This window comes from Schistocerca serialis, chromosome 12, assembly GCF_023864345.2.
Source record: "Schistocerca serialis cubense isolate TAMUIC-IGC-003099 chromosome 12, iqSchSeri2.2, whole genome shotgun sequence".
In the NCBI taxonomy this organism is placed as follows: domain Eukaryota; kingdom Metazoa; phylum Arthropoda; class Insecta; order Orthoptera; family Acrididae; genus Schistocerca; species Schistocerca serialis.
This window is the reverse complement of record NC_064649.1, coordinates 90307008-90333909: the sequence shown is the minus strand read 5'-3', so window position 1 is coordinate 90333909 and position 26902 is coordinate 90307008. Positions and strand designations below refer to the sequence as shown.

Genomic DNA, 26902 nt, shown 5'->3' with positions numbered 1-26902 from the left:
TTCCTACGTAACCAGCATTGTCTCGGTGTCTTCTTTGACATTAATAAGGCGTATGACACTACTTGGCGCCGCCTTATCCTCAATCAACTCCATCAGTGGGGCTTTCGTGGCCATCTCCCCATCTTCATTCGGTCCTTTCTTTCCCGCCACCTCTTTCGATATCGGGTTGGTAATGTGCTATCTGATTTGTACGTGCAGGAGAATGGTGTTCCTCAGGGAAGCGTTTTAAGTGTCACCCTCTTTGCCGTCGCCATTAACAGTATCACGTCCACTATCCGCAGTCTGGCCCAGTGCTCCTTGTTTGTGGACGATTTTGCTGTTTTCTATTCTTCCTCCAGTCTTGTCGCTGCTAGTCGGCAGCTGCAGCTTACGATAAAGCGATTAGAGGCATGGACTGCGAAGACGGCTTTTACCTTTTCTGCAGACAAATGTGTGTGTCTTCATGTTAATCGTTCTCGACGTGCTTTTACCTCACCTGAATTGCGTCTGAGGGACACCATTCTTCCTTTTAGAGACACTGTGAGGTTCCTGGGCCTCACTTTTGATTCCAAGTTGTCGTGGTTGCCGCACCTTAAAGACCTCAAGGTGCGGGCCCTGAAGGCGCTGAATATTTTGAAGTGTCTGAGCCATCGGTCCTGGGGAGCAGATCGGGCGCGTCTGCTGCAGTTTTATAGGGCTTTCGTCCGGTCGCGTCTTGACTATGGATGCACTATGTATGGGTCAGCGAGGCCTTCGTATCTGAAGATTCTTGACGCAGTACACCCTGAGGGTATCAGGCTGGCCACTGGTGCCTTCCATACCAGTCCCATCCCCAGCCTGTGTGCTGAGGCAGGGGAACCGCCACTCGCCATCCGGCGGAAACTCCTCATGGTGCGACGGGTGTGTCATTTCCTTGCCTGTCCTACCTCCCCTGCATACCCTACTGTTGCCCGACCGCCTATGGAACGTCTCTTTTCCAGTCGTCCAAGGGCAACGAGACCATTTGGGATTCGTGCCAAGCATTTGCTTGAGTCCCTTGGTGTGGAGCGTGTGGCACCCCAACTCCAGGGTTTTACCCGCCTGCCTCCCTGGTTGCTCCAAAGGCCCAGCGTCCTTTCAGAATTGTCAGAGTACCGGAGGAGCTGCACTCCTGCGTTTGTTTTTACCACCTTATTTTACGATATTTTAAACCACCATGCCGACCATGTACCAGTATTTACGGATGGCTCTAAACAGGGGGACTCTGTTGGTTGTGCTGTTGTTTTCCCTGATCGAGTCGTCAAGTTACGGCTTCCTGCGGCGTTTACCATCTTCGATGCCGAATTGTTTGCGATCTTGCGGGCATTGGAGCAGATGAGATGTGTTCCCAGTCTTAAGTTTCTCATCTGTTCTGACTCCCTGAGTGCCCTTCAGACCATGCATCACTTGTACCCAGCGGATACGGTCGTCCAGAACATCCACGATGCCCTACTCCACCTGCAACGGCAGGGGAAGGAGGTTTCTTTCTGCTGGGTGCCGGGGCACGTGGGTATTAGGGGAAACGAACTGGCGGATGTGGCTGCCAAAGATGTATGTTCCCTCCCTCACGTTGTTGAATGTGCCGTGCTGCCAAAGATGTATGTTCCCTCCCTCACGTTGTTGAATGTGCCGTCCCCCCCCCCCCCCCCCCCCATGCTGTTACCTCCCTTTTGCGTTTTCATGTTATGCGTCAATGGGAAGAGGAGTGGCTGGCAGTCGGTGAAAATAAGCTGCGTTTGGTCAAGGCCACCACACGCCATGGCGTACGTCCAACCAGTCATGCAGGCGGAATGAGGTTCTACTCACTCGCCTCCGAATCGGACACAGTCCCTTAACGCATGGTTTTTTATTCCGGCGGGAGGACCCCCCAATCTGCAGTGCTTGTGGCGTCCAGATTACTGTCCGCCACATTCTACTTGACCGTCCTTTATTCTCTGACCAGAGGACGGTGCTTTCCTTACCACCGGATTTGCCCTCTAATTTGCAAGACGACGCAACGACTGTGGTTAAGGCCTTACGGTTTTGTGTCCTGTCCAATTTGTTGCCTCGGATTTTAGGGAGAGGATTTTAATGTGCTGCTGGGTGACTGGCTCACCCAGGCTTTAGGTAAGAGGTCCGCCAGTCACGATTACCTACTTGTTTCACTTCGATTTCTGTTCTCTTTTCCTTGTGTTTCCTTTCCTTTTTTAGTGCGTTTCTTCTCCTCTTGTTTTGCCTCTGTATGTGAGGATTTGTAACTGCGTCAGGTCTGTGTCTTTTAGCCGTTCTCCTTGTTCGCTGTCCGTCTTCGTCCCTTCACTGCATGTGTTCCCGTTTTTACGCGTTTGGGCATTGATGACCACGCTGTTTAGCGCCCGAAAACCTCAAACCACACACACACCTCGGACACGAGGCTATCTCTGGTGATGCCAACATTCTCGATTGAAGATAATTGATCGTCGTTCTACGTTGGCAGCTAAACTTTATCTAATTTATCACTTTCCTAAACCTATGTTGTACAACCGGGCAATCTATCAATACCAAAAAGGTCGAACGCATAAGCTACACTCATGCTCATAAAATGCAAAATGTGGTGCCACACAACGTGGCACTACACGAAACTGGTGCTAATAGCATAGGCACATAGAGAACACATATGACACACATCTGTAAGCCCATGGAATTGGTGATAAGTTGAGAAAACCGTCCCGAAACACGTGCTACAAAACGCCACTGTTTCCTGCGCATGTACCCCGACATCAGTATGGGATATGATCACCATGCACGTATACACAGGCCGCACAACTGGTTGGCATACTCTGGATCAGGTGCTCGAGCAGCTGCTGGGGTATAGCCTCCCATTCTTGCACCAGTGCCTGTCGGAGCTCCTGCAAGTGTCCAAGGAGTTTGAAGACGTGCAGAGATACGTCGACCGAGGGCATTCCAGACGTGCTCGATGGGGTTTACGTCTGGAGAACAGGCAGGCCACTCCATTCGCCTGATATCTTCTGTTTCAAGGTACTCCTCCACGATGGCAACTCGGTGGGGCCGTGCGTTATCATCCATCAGGAGGAATGTGGGACCCACTGCACCCCTGAAAAGGCGGACATACTGGTGCAAAATTACGTTTGGATACACCTGACCTGTTACAGTTCCTCTGTCAAAGACGTTCAGGGGTGTACGTGCACCAATCATAATCCCACCCTATACCATCAAATCACGAACCCGGTATAGATCCCTTTCAAGGACATCAAGGGGTTGGTATCCGGTTCCTGGTTCACGCCAGATGAAAACCAGACGAGAATCACTCCTCAGACTATACCTGGACTCCTCCGTGAAGATGACCTGGGACCACTGTTCCAATGACCATGTACTGTGATCTTGACACCAGGCCTTACGGGCTCTCCTATGATGAGGGGTCAGTGGAATACACCTTGTAGGTCTCCATACGAATAAACCGTGTCTGTTCAGTCGTTTGTAGACTGCGTGTCTGGAGACAACTGTTCCAGTGGCTGCGGTAAGGTCCCGAGCAAGGCTACCTGCAGTACTCCGTGGTCGTCTTCGGAAACTGATGGTGAGATATCGGTCTTCTTGTGGCAGTGTACACTGTAGACGTCCCGTACTGTAGTGCCTGGACACGTTTCCTGTCTGCTGGAATCGTTGCCATAATCTTGAGATCACACTTTGTGGCACACAGAGGGCCCGTGGTACGACCTGCTGTGTTTGACCAGTCACCCTTGTAGTATTCTACTCCTCATAACGTCATCAATGTGTGTTCTTTGAGCCATTTCCAACACATAGTCACCATTAGCACGTCTGAAAACGTCTGCACACTTACTCGCTGCACCGTACTCTGACATGCACCAACACACCTCTGCGTATGTGGACTGCTGCCAGCGCCAGCGTGCGACGACCGCATTTCAGATGCAACGCATGGTCATACCCCGAGGTGATTTAAACCCGCAAACCGCCCACCAGAGTGTTGTTTCACCATCTATCTGCATTATCCTTAATTTATGAGCATGAGTGTATTTCCGGTCGGGATTGGTAGAGCCCTATGTGAGACCGAACACGTAATACGCCGAAACGGGGGTGCTCGCTGCGGAGAAGAGCTACCACACCCAGTTGTTCAGCGAAGATGTTGAAATCCACAAACATGAGAACAGGGGGATACCACTGTTAATGAACATCAAAAATGGTTCAAATGGCTGTAAGCACTATGTGACTGAACATCGGGGGTCATCAGCCGCCTAGACGTAGAACTACGTAAACCTAACCAACCGAAGGACAGCACACACATCCAAGCCCGGGGCAGGAATCGAACCTGCGACCGTAGCAGCAACGCGGTTCGGGACTGATGCACCTAGAATCACTCGGCCACCGCGGCCGGCGAATGAACATCGAAAAGACCACGGCCACGAGCTCTAATACAGTGTGACACCATCAGTGGATGACGAAGTTTTGACAACGCCAGCCACTCGCACTGACGATAGGAAAATGGGCAAACGAACAACGGCCGAAGAACGCGAGGCAGAAGTCAACAGGAAATATGTCGCTACTAATAAGAGCAATTTTCATAGTCGCCGTTTCGTATCTTCCTAGTGATAAGTTGATGACTAAGCTATCATTTGTGATGAGTGATCCACTCCTGTCACCTGCCCGCAGGCTGGACTCTGGAGGAGCGGCTACCCGTTCCCCTACTGCGGGGCGACCGTGGTCGGACCCCGGCACGTCGTGACGGCCGCCCATTGCGTCTGCGTCGCCGATGACCCTCCGTCCCTGTAAGTCTGACAATGCAACTACTTGCACTGGCTTTTTTTAGATTTTTTTTTGTTTTTTTGAGTCGTCAATCTTCTGTCTGGGTTGATGAGGGCCACCACGAATTCCTCTCCTGTACTAACCCTTCCATCTCACAATTGCAATTACAGCCTGCGTCCTCACTTACACTACTGGCCATTAAAATTGCTACCCCACTAAGATAACGTGCTACAGACGTGAAATTTAACCGACAGGAAGAACATGCTGTGATATGCAAATTATTAGCTTTACAGAGCATTCACACAAAGGTGGCTCCGGTACCTACAACGTGCTTACATGAGAAAAGTTTCCAACCGATTTCTCATACACAAACACCACTTAACAGGCGTTGCCTGGAGAATCGTTGTTGTGATGTCTCGTGTAAGGAGGAGAAATGCGTACCATCACGTTTCCGACTTTGAAGAAGGTCGGATTGTAGCCTATCGCGATTGCGGTTTATCGTATCGCGACATTGCTGATCGCGTTGGTCGAGATCCGATGACTGTTAGCAGAATATGGAAACGGTGGATTCAGGGTAATACGGAAGGCCGTGCTGGATCCCAACGGCCTCGTATCGCTAGCAGGCATCTTATACACATGGCTGTAACGGATCGTGCAGCCACGTCTCGATCCCTGAGTCAACAGGTGGGGACATTTGCAAGACAACAACCATCTGCACGAACAGTTCGACGACGTCTGCAACAGCATGGACTATCAGCTTGGAGACCACGGCTGCGGTTACCCTTGACGCTGCGTCACGCACAGGAGCGCCTGCAACGGTGTACTCGACGACGAACCTGGGTGCACGAATCCCAAAACGTCATTTTTTCGGATAAATCCAGGTTCTGTTTACAGCATCATGATGGCCGCATCCGTATTTGGCGACATCGCGGTGAAAGCACTTTGGAAGCGTGAATTCGTCATCGCCATACTGGCGTACCACCCAACGTGACGGTATGGGGTGCCACTGGTTACACGTCTCAGTCGCCTCTTGTTCGCATTGACGGCACTTTGAACAGTGGACGTTACATTTCAGATGTGTTACGACCCGTGGCTCTACAGTTCATTCGATCCCAGGAAAACCGTACATTTCAGCAGGATAATGCACGACCGCATGTTGCAGGTCCTGTACGGGCCTTTCTTGATACAGAAAATGTTCGACTGCTGTCCTGGCCAGCACATTCTCCAGATCTCTCACCAATTGAAAACGTCTGGCCAAGCACCTGGCTCGTCACAATACACCAGTGACTACTCTTGATGAACTGTGGTATCGAGTTGAAGCTACGTTGGCAGCTGCTCCTGTACACGCGATCCAAGCTCGGTTTGACTCAATGCCCAGGCGTATCAAGGCCGTTATTACAGCCAGAGGTGGTTGTTCGGGTAATGATTTCCCAGGATCTATGCACCCAAATTGCGTGAACATGTAATCACATGCCAGTTCTAGTATAATATATTTGTCCAATGAATACCCGTTTATCATCTGCATTTCGTCTTGGTGTAGCAATTTTTAATGTCAGTAGTGTATTTACTGGATGTATTTCAATGTCTCCCTTCCTCTACTGCTATTACCCTACACAGCTCCCTCTAGTACCATGGACGTTATTCCGTCATGTCCTACAATTCAGTCCCTTCTTCTTGTCAGTGTTTCCATATATTCCTTTACTCGCCTATTCCGCAGAAAACCTCATCCCTTCCCTTATCACTCCACCCTATTCTTTATATTCTTCTGTAACACCACATCTCAAATGCTTCGATTCTACTCTGTTCCAGTTTTCCCACGGTCCTTGTTTTATTACCATACAAAGCTGTGCTCAAAAAGTACATGACCAGAAATTTGTTCCTCTAATAGTAACAGATTTCTCTTGACAAGGGATGACTTTTTTGCCAGTGACAGTCCCCATTTGAGCCGGCCGGGGTGGCCAAGCGTTTTTAGGCGCTACAGTCTGGAACCGCGCGACCGCTACGGTCGCATGTTCGAATCCTGCCTCGGGCATGGATGTGTGTGATGTCCTTGGGTTAGTTAGGTTTAAGTAGTTCTAAGTTCAAGGGGACTGATGACCTCAGAAGTTAAGTCCCATAGTGCTCAGAGCCATTTGTTTCTCCTTTTGATGCCCTCCTTGCTCCATCACTCATGGATTGTTTTGCTGCCTGGGTAGCAGAATTCCTTAAGTACCCACTTCGTTATTATCAACCCCGATGTTAAATTTTTCACTCGTCTGGTTTCTGCTACTTCACACTACTTTCGTCTTTTGATTTATTCTCGATCCACATTCCGTTCCCAGTACACTGATCATTCAGTCCGACAGATCCTGTAATTCTTCCTCACTTTCAGTGAGAACAGCATTGTTATCAACGAATCTTATCGTTGATATCCTTTCACCATGAATTTTAACTCCACTCTTGAAACTTCCTTTTATTTCCATCATCGCTTCTTTTATGTACACATTGAACAGTAGCGGTGAAAGACTACATCTCTGCCTGAAAACCTTTTTGATTCGAAGGCTTCGTTCTTTGTCATCCATTCGTATTGTTCCCTCTTCGTCCTTCTACATATTATACATTACCAATGTTTCCCTCTAGCATACCCATGTTTTTGTCAGGATTTGTAAGATCTTGCACCAGCTGACGTTGTCGAACGCTATTTCCAGGTCGACACATCCTATGAACGTGTCTTGAGTTTTCTTTAGTATTGCTTCTATTATCAACCGTCACCTAAGAACTGCCTTTCTGGCACCTTTACCTTTTTCTTATTTTCAATTTTTACGTTACTTACACTGCAAATAAACAGTATATTGTATTAAAAATATTTTCATGAAAGACTTGACAACGAAAGGAAAATGAAAATTTGGGATTGCAAAATAATTCCCAGCAAAGGATTGTAAGGCGTACACAAGAACTTCGTATATGAAAGTGTACTTTTATTAATTTGATTTGATGTTTTACACATGCTGGGGCGATATTCACCATGAAAACGATGGAACAGTATTTGTCCCGACATCTTACACACATTATAAACGCCATATTCTCAGAATTACACGACTGTCTTTAAGTTTTATATAAACAATGGTAACTGACAGTCAACTGGAAACTGAGTTACTCATTGCAGAATTTAGTAAGTGATGTTCTTTGATCTTATTAGTAGAAAGTTCCGTGGTAATCCTAGATGTAGCAGCTCTGTCTCGATATTCGGATTCTAGCCAGTGACAGCTTTGACATGATGTGTGCTTATGAACAGTGGCAAGTGCCACAAAAATCGTTGGCTGTAGATGTTGTTATCGTTGTTGTCCTGTCAAGAAAAAGTTTCCTAGGAACTAGATGTACGAATCGGGAGATGATGATGCCGATAAAAATTCTGCCTATATTCCTGAACGAAAATGCACGTCAAAAGGTGTTACCCATCTGACGAAGGATGCATGTTTCGTTAAGCGAGAAGACAGTGTTAAGTCGCATCGCTTAAGACTGTCCGTCCATTTATGTGACAATGCGATGTCGGACATGTTAAGCGCCGTCCCTAACATTGTTGCCGTGTTGTTGGTTTCTAATAAATCATTATCTTTTCTCTTGTTTTGGTCCACACTACCACCTCTGTAAGTTGCCTACCCTAAAATCTTAACAACAGTACCAGTGCATGTATTGCACAGTCTCAGGTATCAGAACGATTTTCGTTTACATCTTTCGACTAGTTCGTTTGCGGTACACAGATCCTTTCCTCTAATTGATACATTTATCCATCACATTTGAAATTTTGTAGCATCATCACGGATCACCCCTCTATATGCATGCATTTACAGGCGCCGGCGCCTATAACTTTAACGCTCTGTAACGTCGTCCGATGGTGTTTCCAGAGACGGGTTCCTACTACTGAGTCCCCTCTACAACAAGTGAACTGTGAAACTCCCTGTATATTCTGTAAGGCGTGTCTTGCCCATATATTTAAATTTGGCGTATGCAGGGTGTAAATTTTAAGTTGACAAACCAGAATACCTCGAAAAATAAGCTTCACACGAAAAAATGTGTAGAATACAAAGTTGATTAATTTCGAGCGGGACACCTGCTGGTGCTATAATTAGCCCGCCACCCCAGCCCCCTGGGGGTGGGGCGGGAGGCAACATTAAAATTTCAAATGGGAACCCCCATTTTTTATTGCAGAATCAAATTCTACATAAAAGACTACGTACATTTTGTCTTAAACATTGCTTTTTATTGCTGGTAGTTGGCGCTGTAATTCAAGAAAATCCATGTTCTCATTTTTGCGTGGAAAATGGTAACGGATAAATAAAAAATACTTATTTACTTCGTAAATCTAGATTCGCTAAAACTAGAACTCTCCCTCTCTCCCGATGGGGTGGGGTTTGAGAGAGAAGAATTAGTTTTATAAATGTTAACCCAAATATTTTTTTTCCGCACATTCGGATAAGTTTTGTTTGTTTCGTGGTCATGATGCCACATAACTTTTAATTATCAAATAAATCATCTGACTAGCTAACTAACTGATCAGACATCATACGAAGTAAATAAGTATTTTTTTATTTATCCGTAACCATTTTCCACGCAAAAATGAGAACATGGATTTTCTTGATTTACAGCACCGACTGTCAAGAATCAAATAAATGCTTAAGACAAAATGTACCTAGTATTTTTATGTAGAATCTGATTCTGGAATAAAAAAATGGGGGTTACCATTTGAAATTTTAAAGTTGCCTCCCGCCCCACCCCCAGTGGGCTGGGGTGGCGGGCTAATTTTAGCACCAGCAGGTGTCCGCCTCTAAAATAATCAACTTTGGATTCCACACATTTTTTCGTGTGAAGCTTATTTTTCGAGTTATTTTGGTTTGTCAATTTAAAATTTATACCCTGTATAAAGGCTGTTGACGAGTATATTCTACGAACTATCGAGGGACATATACTACTTTTCTGCAGGACACACAACAAGCGGAGAGGGGAGATGCATATTCGGGAATTTGTGGCAGCGCTTATTTGCTGTGATACTCAAAATAAGTACCTAAAAGGTCGGTTGTGGTCGAAAAGTGTTATCCGTAAAAGGACTTTTTAAGTTATTTTTTGTGATGGTTCGCGGTATTGTTTCATTAAGTCGTCTAGCAAGTAAACGTTAGTAAGTCAATGGCAACTCATGTGAAGCGCACTCGGCTTGCACGTAAACAATGTTAACTAGCCACTGACGAAATTTTAAGAATGGATTTAGAGAATTTACCGTTTTAAGAATACGTAGATATGGTAGATACATGTGAAAATAATCACATGTACGGGTAAAAATATTACACTAAGTGTACGTGCAATATCTTCTTTGCGAGAATTTATCGAAGTTTTGCTGCGCGTTTTCTCGAAATAACCAAAATTTCGCTTACTATTGTTCACAGCCGACGTCTTCATATGGATAAACAAATTTGGTTTACATTCACAAAAGGTTCTCTCTCTTCATACAGTGTGGCAGCAAAGCACGTCCAATGCACCATTTCACCAAATGTTGACAGGGATAGCTGGTGACGTACAGTGGAATATATTTTGTCTGATGCTGTCTTCTCGGGATTTGATTTCTTTCTCTCTCTCGATGGGTTGATTTTAACAGAAACGGGAACCCATTATTCGTATCGAACTGCCGAGGGCTGCTCGAAGGTCGAAATGAAACTGATGGAGTACGAATTTCTATACGCTTTAATTACAATGCGTTCTTGGAAAGTTGTTTTCTGAGTCCTCATGGATGCCGTAGGTACAGTCCTGTCTTGAAAATTTATTTGTAATCGTGATTTTTCCTTTCTCTTTCCTTGTCATGCCTTGTATGTAATGTTGCCAACTGTCTATCCATGTTTTCCATTCTTCTTGTTACGTGTGTGTGGTGTTTCATTAATATTTCATTATTTAGTCTGGTTATGTGCAATATATTCATCAGTCACATAGAAAATGCATTCTTTGATAAAATAATCATAAAGACAAGATGCAAAATTCTTTATTGGTAAAGATTAGTGGATGATATAATCTGTATGGTAGATGAACCAATAGAGACAATAAATGAACTTCATCCAGACATAAATATTATACATAAAAATATCAAACTCAGCGCAGAAAAAGGAATGCAAATACGAACAGACTTCTTGGATATAACAATACACAGAGATGACTATAACCACAGACTTGACATTTACAGCAATAGTCACGTTACACATACCACATCAAATAACCCAGGAAACTATGAACTAGGAGAGCGTGCTGGAAGGTAATGCCTCCGAATTTTCTGTGTGCAAAGTCTTAAAGCTTTTTAAATACTGTAAAACGTTGATAGCATTCTACATCTTTATCCTCCATGTCTACTTATTTGTTTCTCGACATAGTCACCTTGGCGCCTAACTCATTTCTCCGAATGACATACCAGTTTGTTGATATCCTCACTGTGGAATGTTCGACTTTGTTGACGGAACCACAGCCTCACATCTGGTTGCACCCCTTCATCACTATCGTGAAGTAGGTGTTCTGCCATTTTAATGTATACTGTACAATTTTCTACTGGAAAGAACAGGTTCTCTAATAAGTTACATTCATACCATTTCTATTCGTACAGGTGCTCTGCTCTCTTTTATACAAAAAGAAAAAAACACTTGAAAATGCCTTAAAAAGGAGAAACTGGTCATGTGATAATAAAATAAATACAAAAAAATGGAAAATGTCGCCTTATTCTAATTTTGTCTGGTGAATCAGATTGCTTAAGAATTTGGGAATTATGATACTGAACTCTATGTATTTTAGACTGTCGCCGAAGTTGCTGAAGGTGTCCGTTGGGAGCGTCAAGTACACAAACGCCAAGAAGATCCAAGCGGCGGCCATTTTCGTACACTCTCAGTTCAACGCAGCCACGATGGAAAACGATATAGCAGTCATCAAGGTGAGTCACACTTCCTGTAGACGGAATGTTATCAATCTGTCACGTATTTCTCGAAAAATGAGACGGTAAAATATTGTTCTCATTAGTCATGATTTCACTGCATAAACATTCCAATTTTTGACACTTTTATTGAGTTTTGTGTCATTTTATTTGGGATGACGCCGATATCAAATACGAGAGTTAGTCAAATGGAAACCTTAAATTTGTAATAAGAAATCGAAATTTCGCGCCGTTATCCTGTAAGTTGGTACGCGTGCTACAAACAGCGTGCAGAATAGACTGTAGGTGCACATGCACACATACCGTCGCAATATCAGTATAAAGATGGCCGCCCCACTTGAGACTTGCACCAGAGAAGAACAGCGTTCTGTTATTCGGTTTTTGCGTAGTGAAGGTGTGTAACCTATTGAAATTCATCGACGAATGAAGGTTCAGTACAGTGATGCATGTTTGTCACAGCAGCAAGGCTGCGAATGGAGTAGGAAGTTCGCAAAGTGTGTGACTTCAGTGGAAGATGCTCCTCGTCCAAGTCAGTTGTGACTCCACAGAACATTGCAGCAGTTGAAGCCATAGTGAAGGAAAACCGTCGAGTGGCGCTGAATGATATTGCAGCATGTTTACAGATTAGTCATGGGTCAGCACAGCACATTGTGCATGATGTGCTCCAGTTTCACAAAGTGTCTGCAAGATGGGTGCAACGGCAGCTGACTCCTGAAACGAGAGAACGACGTGTTGGTGTTTGTGAAGAACTTCTTCGGCGCTTTTAACGAGAAGGTGATGACTTTCTTGCAACACTCGTTACTGGGGTCACAAAACCTGGGTTCACTTCCACCAACCAGAAACGAAGAGAGCGAGTAAGGAATGGCGCCATTCCTCTTCACCAAAACCAAAGAAGTTTCGAACAGAACCGTCAGCAGCGAAGGTTATGCTGACTCTCTTTTGGCACGAAAAAGGCGTCATTTTGGAGCATTACATGCCTAGAGGGACCACTGTCACCAGTGCATCACACACAGATCTACTTAAAATCATCTGCGGCCTGCAATCAAATCAAAGCGACGTGGACTGCTGTTAGCAGGTGTCCTTTTGCAACAGGACAATGCAAGGCCCCACACTGCCCGTACAACAGTTGCAACAATCACAGACCTGCATTTTGAGTGTCTTCCTCATTCACCATACTCACCAGAACTTGCCCCAAGTGATTCCCATATGTTTGGACCACTCAAAGACGCAATGGGAGGAAAGAAGTTCCGTTCTAATGAAGAGGTACGCCACGTGGTGCATGAGTGGTTGCGCCGACTACCAAAAGAATTTTTTTTAAGGGAGTTATGCACTTTGTAAGCGCTGGAGGACTTGCATTGAGTCCGCAGCTCGTGGTCGTGCGGTAGCGTTCTCGCTTCCCGCGCCCGGGTTCCTGGGTTCGATTCCCGGCGGGGTCAGGGATTTTCTCTGCCTCGTGATGACTGGGTGTTGTGTGCTGTCCTTAGGTTAGTTAGGTTTAAGTAGTTCTCAAGTTCTAGGAGACTGATGACCATAGATGTTAAGTCCCATAGCGCTCAGAGCCATTTGAACAATTTTTTTTGAACTTGCATTGAGCGTGGGGGAGATTAAGTTGAAAAGTGATACAGCTTTGTACCACTTCTGCACAATAAATAATATTTACAGAATTATTTACGGTTTTCATTTTACTCATCCTCGTACATATGAGACACGTTATCTTAAGACCAGTATCTGGTTTGAGTACAATCTCAAGAATACCATTAGTAGCTGCGTATAATATCTCCTCGTTGTTCAAACAGCGTGAAATCTGCGTTAGAACTCAAGCTTTGGAAAGTTATGACCACCTTCTTCGTCAGAACATGATTGTCTGCTGGGTGTGAAGTTTGCTTCAATTATAGTGACTCATTGGTTGGATGACGTGTTGGAAGTGACATCACCCATCCGCTTGAAGGCCACTATAAAGGGAACACAGGCTTCATTCACGGCAGACAGTCATCTCCAGACGAAGCAGACGGTGGCAATCTTCGAAAGCTCGAGTGCTAACTCCGATTTGACGTTGTGTGTATACCGATGAGATTTTATATAAGAATGCCACATTTATTTCAGCACTTCACTTGCACTTTTAACTGTGGTGGTTCCACCTAGTGTTTCCGTCCTGTACATCAGAGCAAAAATTGAGGTCGCGCTGCACTCCAAAAGAGTCCGATCGTATTCACTGAGGTTACAACGTGCTTGGAGAAGGGTAGAAGTGTCCAGGATGTGTCAACAGTGTGGCGATTGTCATGAACGTTGTCCTGTCGCTTAGCGCATAGTGAAATGTCGTTTTCGACCGCGAAATGTGTGGGCATCAACGCCCCAAGGGAAAGAGTAGTTGCACTGATTCACCTTATGCCACCCTCTGAAGCCTTTTCCTGTAGATGCTGAGTAGCGATGCGCCTGAACTCTTTTCCTCGGCCGTTTATAAGAAAACCGCGTGATTTCAGCGCTGGGTGTGATGGTCCATTGCAGAGGAGTCGAGAGAAGGGGGTGAAATCTGTGTAATAGAGGGGGGGGGGGCGGGGGTAGGAAGGGAGTCCAACGACCTTCCCGTTGTATGACACGTCTCAGAGCACCATGCTTTTGTACCATTATAGAGGAAGTCTGTACGGAACTATGCGTCAGACTTCAAATTTATGCGTCGTAATGGAAGACAATTATGGTGTTTCGGAAAAGTGTCCCATTAATTCATCACAAACTGGAGACAATTTCCCCATTACAGAATCAGGTTAGACGTAGTGACCTAGACCCACTACTGTTTACAGATGACCTGACGCTTCACAAGTTGCGACATTATCGCGAATGAAACAGTGACCCGTATATACAATAAGTTTCCTTTAATTTACGTCTATGGTCACAAACTTTTTGTTAACATATTACCGGTTTCGCTTTATAATGACCATCAGATCTGTTTTATAAAAACAAAGTCCTAATGTACTGCCACTGTGGCTGCAGTTCCTTAGGACTTTGTTTTTAGAAAACAGATCTGATGATGGTCGTTATAGAGCGAAACCGGTAATCTGTTAACAATAAGTTTGTGACCATAGACATAAATTAAAGGAAACTGACATGACACTTTTTGCCACATGCGAGGATGATCTACACAAATCGTGTTACCTACAATCAACAGCACAGAAGTACAACAAGGAGATGTCCCTCAATAAAACGAGAATTACGGCTTTAATCGGGAACGATCACAACAGAACCTAAATCTTAACAGATAACACAGTCCTCGATAAAGTATCAATACTAAAATGTCTAGGGTACAACCTCAGCTACATTCAAGTAAACGATGTGCATCACAGAATCACAAACTTCTTCACAAAGTTCATAGGATTGATAAGTAGGATCTTCAGATCATCTCTTATTCAGCGGCACAAGAAAATTAAACCATACAACATCCCTCTTGAATTGCAACAGAGCTTGGACATGACTTAGAGATGACGAACGAAGAGTAATGAGCACCAGGATGCAGTTTTTGGTAAGAACAGGTGGCTACAGACTATGGGACAGCAGGGAAAGGCGTGGTGACATCCTTAAGCTTCTGAGAGCAAAATCAGTTCTCGATCCCACAATGAAGACATAAAAAAACACTGTACAAAACTACTGAACATTTTGGAAAGACTATGCACCGGTTGATTCCGATTAAAGGTTCGTTGTGGACTGCAATTATCGCATGGCATCGAAACTTGGTAGACGTCCGAATACGTTAATGCAGAACGGATCAAAGCTGCAAGAAGTTAGTTCATGTTTTGGCCACCAGTTGCAAATTTGGCACTGTACGGCGTCTCGTCGACGTCTCCAGTGCTCATATTGACCAATCTGTGCAAAGGGCAGTTAATAATAAAATCAACATAATGCCCCTCTCACTTGTTTGACCTTTCTGCCGACATCCCGTTTCTAATCAATTGCATATGGAAAAACTTCTATACGTCTTTCTCGCATTAACGGTGCCAGATTTGCACCTGGTAGCCTAAACTCAAAATAATTTTTTTTCTGTGTAAATTGATTCCGCATTGACACCCTTTAATATCTACCAAGTTTCGCTGCTGTAGCATAGTTTCAGCACACAGTGGACGTCTGTGAGTAGCTGCACTAAGTGGAAACCACCTGGTACTTGGATGAAGACTGTCAAATTCCCCAATAACTCTTCAAACACCAACAGAGGGGCAGAAGAAAATAGGGAAACATACTGAGATCTGACACTCCACTAGGCCTGACAGCAGATAAGAACAGGGAAAAGTTTCTGTACAAAATCTTACCTGGTGAAGATGAGTTTCCTCCAATGGCCTTGCCACAGGGGTAACACTAGTTACCGCCAGATCACCGACGTTAAGCGCCGTCGAGCTTGGCTGCCACATGGGTGGGTGACCGTCCGGCGTGCCGAGTGCTGTTGGCAAGCTGGGTGCAGTAAGCTCTTGTGTGGCCAAGTGAGGAGCCACTTGGCTGAGAAGTAGCGCCACCAGTTCTGACCACATACCGCTCAATATCCGCATCCGGTGATGCCTAAGGGCTGAGGATTATCAAGACTGCTAAATCTGAGTACAGGAGAGTAGTCAGTCAACCAAAAATTGAGTGTTTTAGAAAACTGATCAAAGATATGAACTGGAAAGATGTTTATAGTGCTCACGACATGAGTGAAAAATATAACACATTCATGAACAATGTCAGTACCATGTTTGAAAACTGTTTTTCTCTAAAAGTTACTCAAATTAAACAGAAGTCTATAATAAAGCCACGGATTACACAAGGAATAAAGATTTCCTGTAAGACAAAAAGGAAAATGTATCTGTCGACCAAGAATAGCTCCAATGCTGATGATTTAGCTAAATACAAGGAATACTGTAAAATATTAAAAACAAGTAATTCTGACATCTAAACAAATACACTACTAGAAGAAGATAGCAATGTCAGGGAACAAAATAAAAACAATATGGGATATAGTGAAAGAGGAGACAGGTAGAACCAGAAAGGAACAGGAGCAAATAGCACTAAAGGTAGATGACACATTAGTAACCGATGGGCATAGTGTGGCAAATCTATTTAACAAGTACTTTATATCCGTTACTGATAGAATGGGGTTGTCAGGATCAGTAAATAATGCCCTTGAATATCTGAAACTAACCTGTACAAATAGCTTCAGGTACATGAATATGTCACTCACTTCACCAAAAGAAATAACTTCTATAATAAAATCTTTAAAAACAAAGAATTCTAGTGGTTATGATGAAATATCAACAAAGTTAATTAAGGCATGTTATTGTGAGTTTAGTACAATTCTAAGTTACTTGCGTAACCAGTCAATTATAACTGGGACATTTCAAGACTGGCTAAAATATGCAGATGTTAAGCCTCTATTCAAGAAAGGTGATAAAGAGATACCATCAAACTACAGACCGATTTCACTTTTACCAGCATTGTCAAAAATTTTAGAAAAAGTAATGTACAGGCAGCTTCTCAACCATCTGAGCACAAATAACATATTACCAAGAACACAGTTCGGATTTCAGAAGCGTTCTGATATCGAGAAGGCTATTTACACTTACAGTGAAAATGTACTTAATTCATTAAATAACAAGTTACAAGCAGCAGGTATTTTCTGTGATTCGTCAAAGGCATTCGATTGTGTAAACCACAACATCCTTTTAAATAAATTTGAATTCTATGGTGTCACAGGCAGTGCTGCAAAATGGTTCAAGTCATATCTCGCTAACAGGAAACAAAGGGTGTCAGTGCAAGGGACTAGTGAATTAAGTCATCAGTCACCATCAGAATGTGAAGAAATTACATGTGGTGTCCCACAAGGATCCATCTTAGGGCTATTGCTTTTTCTTGTGTGCATTAATGATCTCTCATTAGTTACATTGCCAGAAGCTGAGTTCGTTTTGTTTGCAGATGACACAAGTATTGCAATAAATAGTATGTCGAGTGTAGTTCTAGAAAGATCTGTTAACGATATTTTCATGGATATTAATAAATAGTTTAAAGCCAACTCACTGACATTAAACTTCGAAAAGACTCACTAGATGCAATTCAGAACCTGTAAGAGGTTTCCACCCAGCATATGCATAAAGTATGAAGAAGAGCAGATAGAAGAGGTTGACAGTCTTAAATTCTTGGGATTACAACTTGATAATAAATTCAATTGGGAGGAGCACACCGCAGAACTGCAGAAACGCCTTAACAAATCTGTATTTGCAATTCGAGTGTTAGCAGACATAGGCGACTAAAAATGAAAAAGCTTGCATACTTTTCCTACTTTCATTCCATAATGTCATATGGTATAATATTTTGGGGTAACGCTTCAAGTCAACCAAAAGTTTTCAGAGTCCAAAAGCGTGTAATCCGTATTATTTGTGGAGTAAATTCACAGACGTCCTGTTGAAACCTCTTCAAAGAGCTGGGTATACTAACTACTGCCTCTCAGTATATTTACTCCTTAATGAAATTTGTCTTAAATAATATACCTCTTTTTCCAACAAACAGCTCAGCTCATACATACAATACCAGGAACAAAAAGGAACTGCACAAGGAGTTAAAAGCACTTACTTTAGTTCGAAAAGGGGTCCACTACTCAGGAACACTCATCTTCAATAATTTGCCAGCAAACATAAAAAATTTTGTTACAAATAAAGATTAGTTTAAAAGGTGCCTGAAAGACTTACTAGTGGCCAACTCCTTTTACTCCATTGACGAATTTTTTAATAGAAACAAATGATGTATTGTATACATTCATACTAGTAGTATTGTTATTCCAGCTTTTTTTTAAAAAAAAAATTGACACGTTTCACGAGGATCTCCTCAGCACGGATCTATGGAACGAAAAAATAATCTAATCCAATCTAATCTAAGGATGACACGGCGGCCGGTCGGTACCGTTGGGTCTTCAAGGCCCCTTCGGACGCTGTTCTACATCTACATCTACATCTATACTCCGCGAGCCACCTTACGGTGTGTGGCGGAGGGTACTTATTGTACCACTATCTGATCCCCCCTTCCCTGTTCCATTCACGAATTGTGCGTGGGAAGAACGACTGCTTGTAAGTCTCCGTATTTGCTCTAATTTCTCGGATCTTTTCGTTGTGATCATTACGCGAGATATATGTGGGCGGTAGTAATATGTTGCCCATCTCTTCCCGGAATGTGCTCTCTCGTAATTTGGATAATAAACCTCTCCGTATTGCGTAACGCCTTTCTTGAAGTGTCCGCTACTGGAGCTTGTTCAGCATCTCCGTAACGCTCTCGCGCTGACTAAATGTCCCCATGACGAATCGCGCTGCTTTTCGCTGGATCATGTCTATCTCTTCTATTAATCCAACCTGGTAAGGGTCCCATACTGATGAGCAATACTCAAGAATCGGACGAACAAGCGTTTTGTAAGCTACTTCTTTCGTCGATGAGTCACATTTTCTTAGAATTCTTCCTATGAATCTCAACCTGGCGCCTGCTTTTCCCACTATTTGTTTTATGTGATCATTCCACTTCAGATCGCTCCGGATAGTAACTCCTAAGTATTTTACGGTCGTTACCGCTTCCAATGATTTACCACCTATGGCATAATCGTACTGGAATGGATTTCTGCCCCTATGTATGCGCATTATATTACATTTATCTACGTTTAGGGAAAGCTGCCAGCTGTCGCACCATGCATTAATCCTCTGCAGGTCCTCCTGGAGTACGTACGAGTCTTCTGATGTTGCTACTTTCTTGTAGACAACCGTGTCATCTGAAAATAGCCTCACGGAGCTACCGATGTTGTCAACTAAGTCATTTATGTATATCGTAAACAATAAAGGTCCTATCGCGCTTCCCTGCGGTACTCCCGAAATTACCTCTACATCTGCAGATTTTGAACCGTTAAGAATGACATGTTGTGTTCTTTCTTCTAGGAAATCCTGAATCCAATCACAAACCTGGTCCGATATTCCGTAAGCTCGTATTTTTTTCACTAAACGTAAGTGCGGAACCGTATCAAATGCCTTCCTGAAGTCCAGGAATACGGCATCAATCTGCTCGCCAGTGTCTACGGCACTGTGAATTTCTTGGGCAAATAGGGCGAGCTGAGTTTCACATGATCTCTGTTTGCGGAATCCATGTTGGTTATGATGAAGGAGATTTGTATTATCTAAGAACGTCATAATACGAGAACACAAAACATGTTCCATTATTCTACAACAGATTGACGTAAGCGAAATAGGCCTATAATTATTCGCATCTGATTTATGACCCTTCTTGAAAATGGGAACGACCTGCGCTTTCTTCCAGTCGCTAGGTACTTTACGTTCTTCCAGCGATCTACGATAAATTGCTGATAGAAAGGGGGCAAGTTCTTTAGCATAATCACTGTAGAATCTTAAGGGTATCTCGTCTGGTCCGGATGCTTTTCCGCTACTAAGTGATAGCAGTTGTTTTTCAATTCCGATATCGTTTATTTCAATATTTTCCATTTTGGCGTCCGTGCGACGGCTGAAGTCAGGGACCGTGTTACGATTTTCCGCAGTGAAACAGTTTCGGAACACTGAATTCAGTATTTCTGCCTTTCGCATTTCTTTTCTATCTAAAATCATTAACAGTAGTTAGGAAATAAAAAGAGAAACTGGGTGAGAGATTTGATGTTAAGCAAATTCCGCTGTTGCAGTTGAAGCAGCTCATCCCAGTGGGGGAGGAAGTTCTGGTGTTTCCGCTGGCGCTGGCACACAGGAGTCCCGCCCCCGGCACGTCGTGCAACGTCAGCGGCTGGGGCGTCACCACCTTCGTAAGTCTCCACTGCTGACACTTGCCAGCCTAACATCTAGAACTGCCGCAGGGAAGCGTGGTTGGTCCGCTGTTGTTTTCTATCTACATAAATGACCTTTTGGGTAGAGTGGATAGCAATGTGCGGCTGTTTGCTGATGCTGCTGTGGTGTACGGGAAGGTGTCATCGTTGAGTCACTGTAGGTGCATACAAGATGACTTGGACAGGATTTGTGATTGGTGTAAAGAATGGCAGCCAACTCTAAATATAGATAAATGTAAATTAATGCAGATGAATAGGAAAAAGAATCCTGTAATGTTTGAATACTCCATTACTAGCGTAGCGCTTGACACAGTCACGTTGATTAAATATTTGGGCGTAACATTGCAGACCGATATGAAGTGGGACAAGCATGTAATGGCAGTTGTGGGGAATGCGGATCGTAGTCTTCGGTTCATTGGTAGAATTTTGGGAAGATGTTGTTCATTTGTAAAGGAGACCGCTTATAAAACACTAATACGACCTATTCTTGAGTACTGTTCGAGCGTTTGGGATCCCTATCAGGTCGGATTGAGGGAGGGCATAGAAACAATTTAGAGGCGGGCTGCTAGATTTGTTACTGGTAGGTTTGATCATCCCGCGAGTGTTACGGAAATGTTTCAGGAACTCGGGTGGGAGTCTCTAGAGGAAAGGAGGCGTTCTTTTCGTGAATCGCTACTGAGGATATTTAGAGAACCAGCATTTGAGGCTGACTGCAGTACAATTTTACTGCCGCCAACTTATATTTCGAGGAAAGACCACAAAGATAAGATAAGAGAGATTAGGACTCATACAGAGGCATATAGGCAGTCATTTTTCCCTCGTTCTGTTTGGGAGTGGAACAGGGAGAGAAGATGCTAGTTGTGGTACGAGGTACCCTCCGCCACGCACCGTATGGTGGACTGCGGAGTATGTATGTAGATGCAGATGTAGAACTGTGAGCTAACATTTCTGCAGTAAAGGAACTCTCTGAAAATAATTTCTGTTTTGGCTGGAGCCACAGTTCAAATGGCTAAAAATGGTTCAAATGGCTCTGAGGCACTATGGGACTTAACATCTGTGGTCATCAGTCCCCTAGAACTTGGAACTACTTAAGCCTAACTAACCTAAGGACATCACACACATCCATGGCCGAGGCAGGATTCGAACCTGCGACCGTAGCGGTCGCGCGGTTCCAGACTGAAGCACCTTGACCCACACGGCCACACCGGCCGGCGGAGCCACAGTCATCGTAAACTTTTTGAATGATGCTGTCGCCCTTGTAGGTGGGTGTACACAAGTTTTATCAGCACTGCAATAAGTTTTATAACATGGACTCTACAAAGGTTGTATGTACGAGGGTTGTTTCAAAAGTAAGGAACCCAACTCTGTACCCTTACCGTACATGGTGCAATGCGAAACCTGGTAACACCACCGTGTTCGCCGGATCCCCCACCACAGCCAGCGTGGCTCTGCAACGGTCAGAAACGCCCAGACAGCCATAAGCGATGGAGCTCGTCATCGCCGTTACCACCAAGTGTGAAATTCGTGCGATCATCCGATTTTTGCACGCAAGAAAGTTACCACCTGTAGAAATTCATGGGCAACTAAGTGAAGTGTATGGGGAAACGGGTATAAGCATTCAACACGTCCGAAAATGGTGTAGGGAGTTTGCCAACGGCCGTACGGACGTCCACGAAGCGGGAGGGCGTCGATCTCCGACGAAGTTGTGGCGAAAGTCGGTCAAATCCTGCTCGAAGATCGGGAATTCACCATCCGGCAACTGGCTGCTCAAATTCCTGAGGCTTCTGAAGCTTCGATTGACAGGATATTGAATTAACAGCTAGGCTACCACAAGGTGTGCGAGCGCTGGATGCCCCACGTGCTTTCAGAAGTCTGTGCTCTGAAGTTCTGGAGTGAATGCGACGAGAATAAGAAAGAATTCCATGATTCCATTGTTACGGGGATAAATCGTGGTGCCATTACGTTACTCATGAAACAGAACAACAATCGCGCCAATGGAAACGCACCGGATCGCCACCACCAAAGAAGTTTAAGCGTGGCATCGGTGTTTTGGGACCGGCGTGGTGTACTGCTTGAGCCGTGGCGCTCGATACTGGTGCGCCCATATCTTGGATGTCCATTATCGATCCTTGGATGTTTCTTATCTTTGCTTGCCTTGTTGTTTTCCGCATTCGCGGGGCGAGTGGCAGTCGACGTTTGCTCGGGCTACCTGCTGAGACGCCGCGAGGTACGAGGTGCGAAGCGACCACGTATATGTGGAGTTGGTTGTACGCGGTCTGCCGGTTCAGGATGGAGGATGTGTGTTGGTTGCCTGCCTGTCTGCTCTCCTGATTTTGCTCGCCGTGTCTTGCGATCGCCTAGCTTGGGTTGCTGCCTGGTGTATCCTACACGAGCCATACCTGACGTCCAGCAGAAGTTAAGCAGCCTTGTGTTTCTTTTAAAGAAAAGTAGCAAATGTATAAGACTTTTGGTAGCCAATTTTGGTGGCCTCTTAAGTGTGGCCTTAGCGTTTACACTGCCTTTGGGGAGAGCTAATTCTTTTAAACTTAAATAGTTGGGGTTCCCTGTCCTTTATAATCTTTTGGCGGTTTTATTTGAATTTTCTCTTTGGGGTTCCTTCCTTACGCTTGGTTAAACGTTTACTTGTATAGCGGGAAGTGACTCCTGGTTAAAACTCGGAGAAGGTGTTTGATGTTACTGCCGCCTCCTGCATTCGTCTTTTCAATTAAGTGTTGTCATCCCTTCGAGTGACTTGGCGTCACTCCTCGTTAATTAATGCTGCTCTATGTGTACTTAATTTTGAATTGACCATTTTAATTAATATTTTGGAGCGCAGTTTAGCACTAAGGCAACCTCACTGTATACCACCTTGTGCCCCTGTCTGGTACCTTAATCTTCAGTGGCACGAGTTAGCTCCACTACCGGTTTTACTGATGTGCTTCGTTCAAAATCTTGTCTTGTATAAGTTTGCCCCATGTGCGTCTGGGAACACAGAGATGAACTTTGGTGTGACTTCAGTGCTAGTTAGTTAATGTAATCTTCATTTTGACTTGGCTTCCACTGAAGAGTTTGAGTGGGGCGTAGTGTGTTTGATTTGTTATTCATTTAATTACTGTAAGTTTTTTTATTTAATGGGGAGCAAGACTTTTAAAGTCTGTTGGTATTAACTCCCCTAGTTACGGGGCGTTGCTAATTCGTTCCAAATGGCCTGCTACTTATTCAGTGGCAAGGCTGTTACTGTGAGTACAAATTCACGCTATTTATTTGTTGCCGAAATTGTTAAAGTGTCTGTGTCGTGATTCAATCACTAGTTACTTGTTTGAGCTAAATTGATATAAACCTTACATTGCCTCCTTAAAATTTGTTGCCAGCAGAAATCCTTAAGAGAACTAAGTTTTGTCACTGCTTATGTTAACCTTTACTGGTAGCAATATTTCATGTAGTAAAATTTTGTCTTAAAATGTGTATTTCTCTGATATAACAAACGAGTGATAAAAGAAAAAAAGCTGAGAGGCCTGGTCCTTCCTATTGTGTACGGTTTGTAACACGTATCACTGCTCATTGATTTTACGCCTAGAGGGACCAGTATCAACCCGACAGGTTATTGCGAGACCCTGAAAAAGCTCAGACGGGCACTCAAAAACCGTCGTAGGGGAAAACTCAACAACGACGAAAGGCTGCACCACGACAATGCCCGTCCACGTGTCGCAACAAACGAAGGAGTTAATCGACAAATTTGGCTGGGATCTCATTGACCCCTCCACCCCTCCCCCCCCTCCCCCTACAGCCCCGATTTTGCACCTAGCGATTTCCATCCGTTCCCGAAATTGAAGGAGCACCTAGGCGGTCTACGATTCCAGACGGACGAGAAGTAGCATGAAGTAGTTTCCAAATTTCTCAACGAGTTGGCAGCGGACTTCTTTGAGGTGGAAATGCATGGGAATGCAAAAGTGGATTACTCGACAGAAAAAATGCATAGAAAATGAGGACTATGTGGAAAAATAGCGTAAAGATCAATGTTTCCAATGGTGCAATCGTTTTTTCCGAATAAAAAATTCCTTGTTTCAAAAAAAAATGTGGGAACTTTATTTTTGGAACAACCCTCGTATATTCGTCAGGTAGTATGCATCTCAGTACAATAACCATATGATTTTTTGTTTACACCCTTTCGGTACACAATTCTCAGATCACACCCACCCCGTGAATCCCCCGCCCCATTCTTTGCCACCCAACCTACCGCCACCCCTATCCAGTCTGAATAATGCCTCATGTTTTGTTGGCTCCACAGCTGCAGATATGTTCCTTCCCCCACCCCACCATTTCGTTGGGTTGTTGTTCTCTTGATTGACTGTGCTAGTGTGAGGGACTTTTGGGAGCATCTGCGTACTGTTGTTGCAATTTTTAACGATACATATTACTACTCGCTTATATATTGCGTCATGTTTTACGTAGTTAACTGTATTACAAAGCAGAAATTCCATGGTTTGTTTGCTTACAACATACTACATTACACAGATTCCATGTTTGTTACAAATATATTACGATAAGACACTTCACGATGTTTCTATGTGAACAAAGATAACATAATTATCTCGCAAAATAAACAGTTAGGCTACCTTGTTTCCTAACACACCACAGACTGCATTTTGCAGACTCTGATAACTATCTTTGGAAGCTAGTTTCATCTATGTCCATGTCAGTTATTATTTAGGCACAACAGTGTGGCGCACATTATTGGTTAGCAGTGCTACAGCGTCCAGAAATGAAAGTCTGCGATATATTTAGGTGTTTAGAGAAGTTATCCCTTTTAATAATGACGGATCTCGCCTTTATGACCAGACATGATTTTCGAGAAGGACTTGTATTTCATACCAGTCTGATGTCTTGACATTTAAATAAGATAAAGAATCATGTTTTATACACTATTTTTGTGGTTGCACTGTTTCTTCCTCCTGTGATTTATTTTTCTATTGTTTATTCCAGTTTATGTATTTTAAAATAGCCACAGCTTCATTCAAAATCTCGTGAAGACAATTTCAACCATAAAAGCTGACTGCTGCACATCCAAGCTCATATTTGGACATGAGGCAAGTATTGGTTTGTAAGTTCGTAGCAGATTTTTTTTTTTTTTTTTGCTAGTTTATATTAAGGCTGATATGCGTTCATCTATCGATTGTCAGTCTTTTTATTTGTGGGTCACTGCTGCCATTTGACTTTACATATTGTCTTTTGTCCTTTGGAGATAGCGAATGGAGCTGTGGTCGCTAGAAAACGGAGTGCCAAGTGGAGAAATTAGAATATTTCCAACAGATTCTTCTGTTTGAGTACAGTAGAGTGGCGACAGCGGCCAGAAGCATTTGCGACCTGTGTGGGGATAATGCCACTGGACAGGGCCCACCAATTTTCTCGTTTCAAGTATGATCGTTTTGACAACAGTGGCTCTCCACGTTCAGGAAGACCTTCAGTGTTTGATGAAGATTGGTTAAATGAATTGATCCATAATGATTTACGTGAATGTACTCGAGAACTGGTAAATGTGATGATCTGTGATCATTCCACCTTCGTGCGACATTTGCATGCAAGATGGAAGGTTGAAAAATTCTGCATCTACAGCTACAAAGATACTCCGCAAACCACCTTACGGTCCGTACCATTACTCGGCATTTCTGCTCCTCTTCAACTTGTAAATAGAGCGAGGGGAAAACGACTGTCCGTACTCCTCCGTGTGAACTCTAACTTTTCATATTGTACACTTTTGGCCATTAAAATTGCTACACCAAGAAGAAATGCCGATGATAAACGGGTATTCATTGTACAAATATATTATACCAGAACTGACATGTAATTACATTTTCACGCAATTTGGGTATATAGATCCTGAGAAATCAGTACCCAGAACAACCACCTCTGGCCGTAATAACGGCCTTGGTACGCCTGGGCATTGAGTCAAACAGAGCTTGGATGGCGTGTACAGGTACAGCTGACCATGCGGCTTCAACACGATACCACAGTTCATCAAGAGTAGTGACTGGTGTATTGTGACGAGCCAGTTGCCCGGCCACCATTGACCAGACGTTTTCAGTTGATGAGAGATCTGGAGAATGTTTAGCTGGCCGGGGCAGCAGTCGAACATTTTCTGTATCCAGAAAGGCCCGTACAGGACCTGCAATATGCGGTCGTGCATTATCCTGCTGAAATGTAGGGTTTCGCAGGGATCGAATGAATGGTACAGCCACGGGTCGTAACACATATGAAATGTAACGTCCACTGTTCAAAGTGACGTCAATGCGAACAAGAGGTGACCGAGACATGTAACCAATGGCACCCCATACCATCACACCTGCTTATGCGCCAGTATGCCGATGACGAATACACGCTTCCATTGTGCGTTCACCGCGACGTCGCCAAACACGGATGCGACCATC

At 44.0% G+C, this 26902-nt stretch overlaps 1 protein-coding gene across 1 annotated transcript in view; it reads left to right on the top strand.

Moving 5' to 3' along the window:
* LOC126427959 (serine protease 1-like) overlaps nt 1–26902 on the top strand; it is a 120057-nt gene that overhangs the window by 24213 nt on the left and 68942 nt on the right. The window contains exons 2-4 of the mRNA XM_050089847.1: nt 4642–4757; nt 11533–11668; nt 20340–20456. Of these exons, the coding sequence (XP_049945804.1) occupies nt 4642–4757; nt 11533–11668; nt 20340–20456 (369 nt within the window). The remainder of the gene's footprint in view (nt 1–4641; nt 4758–11532; nt 11669–20339; nt 20457–26902) is intronic.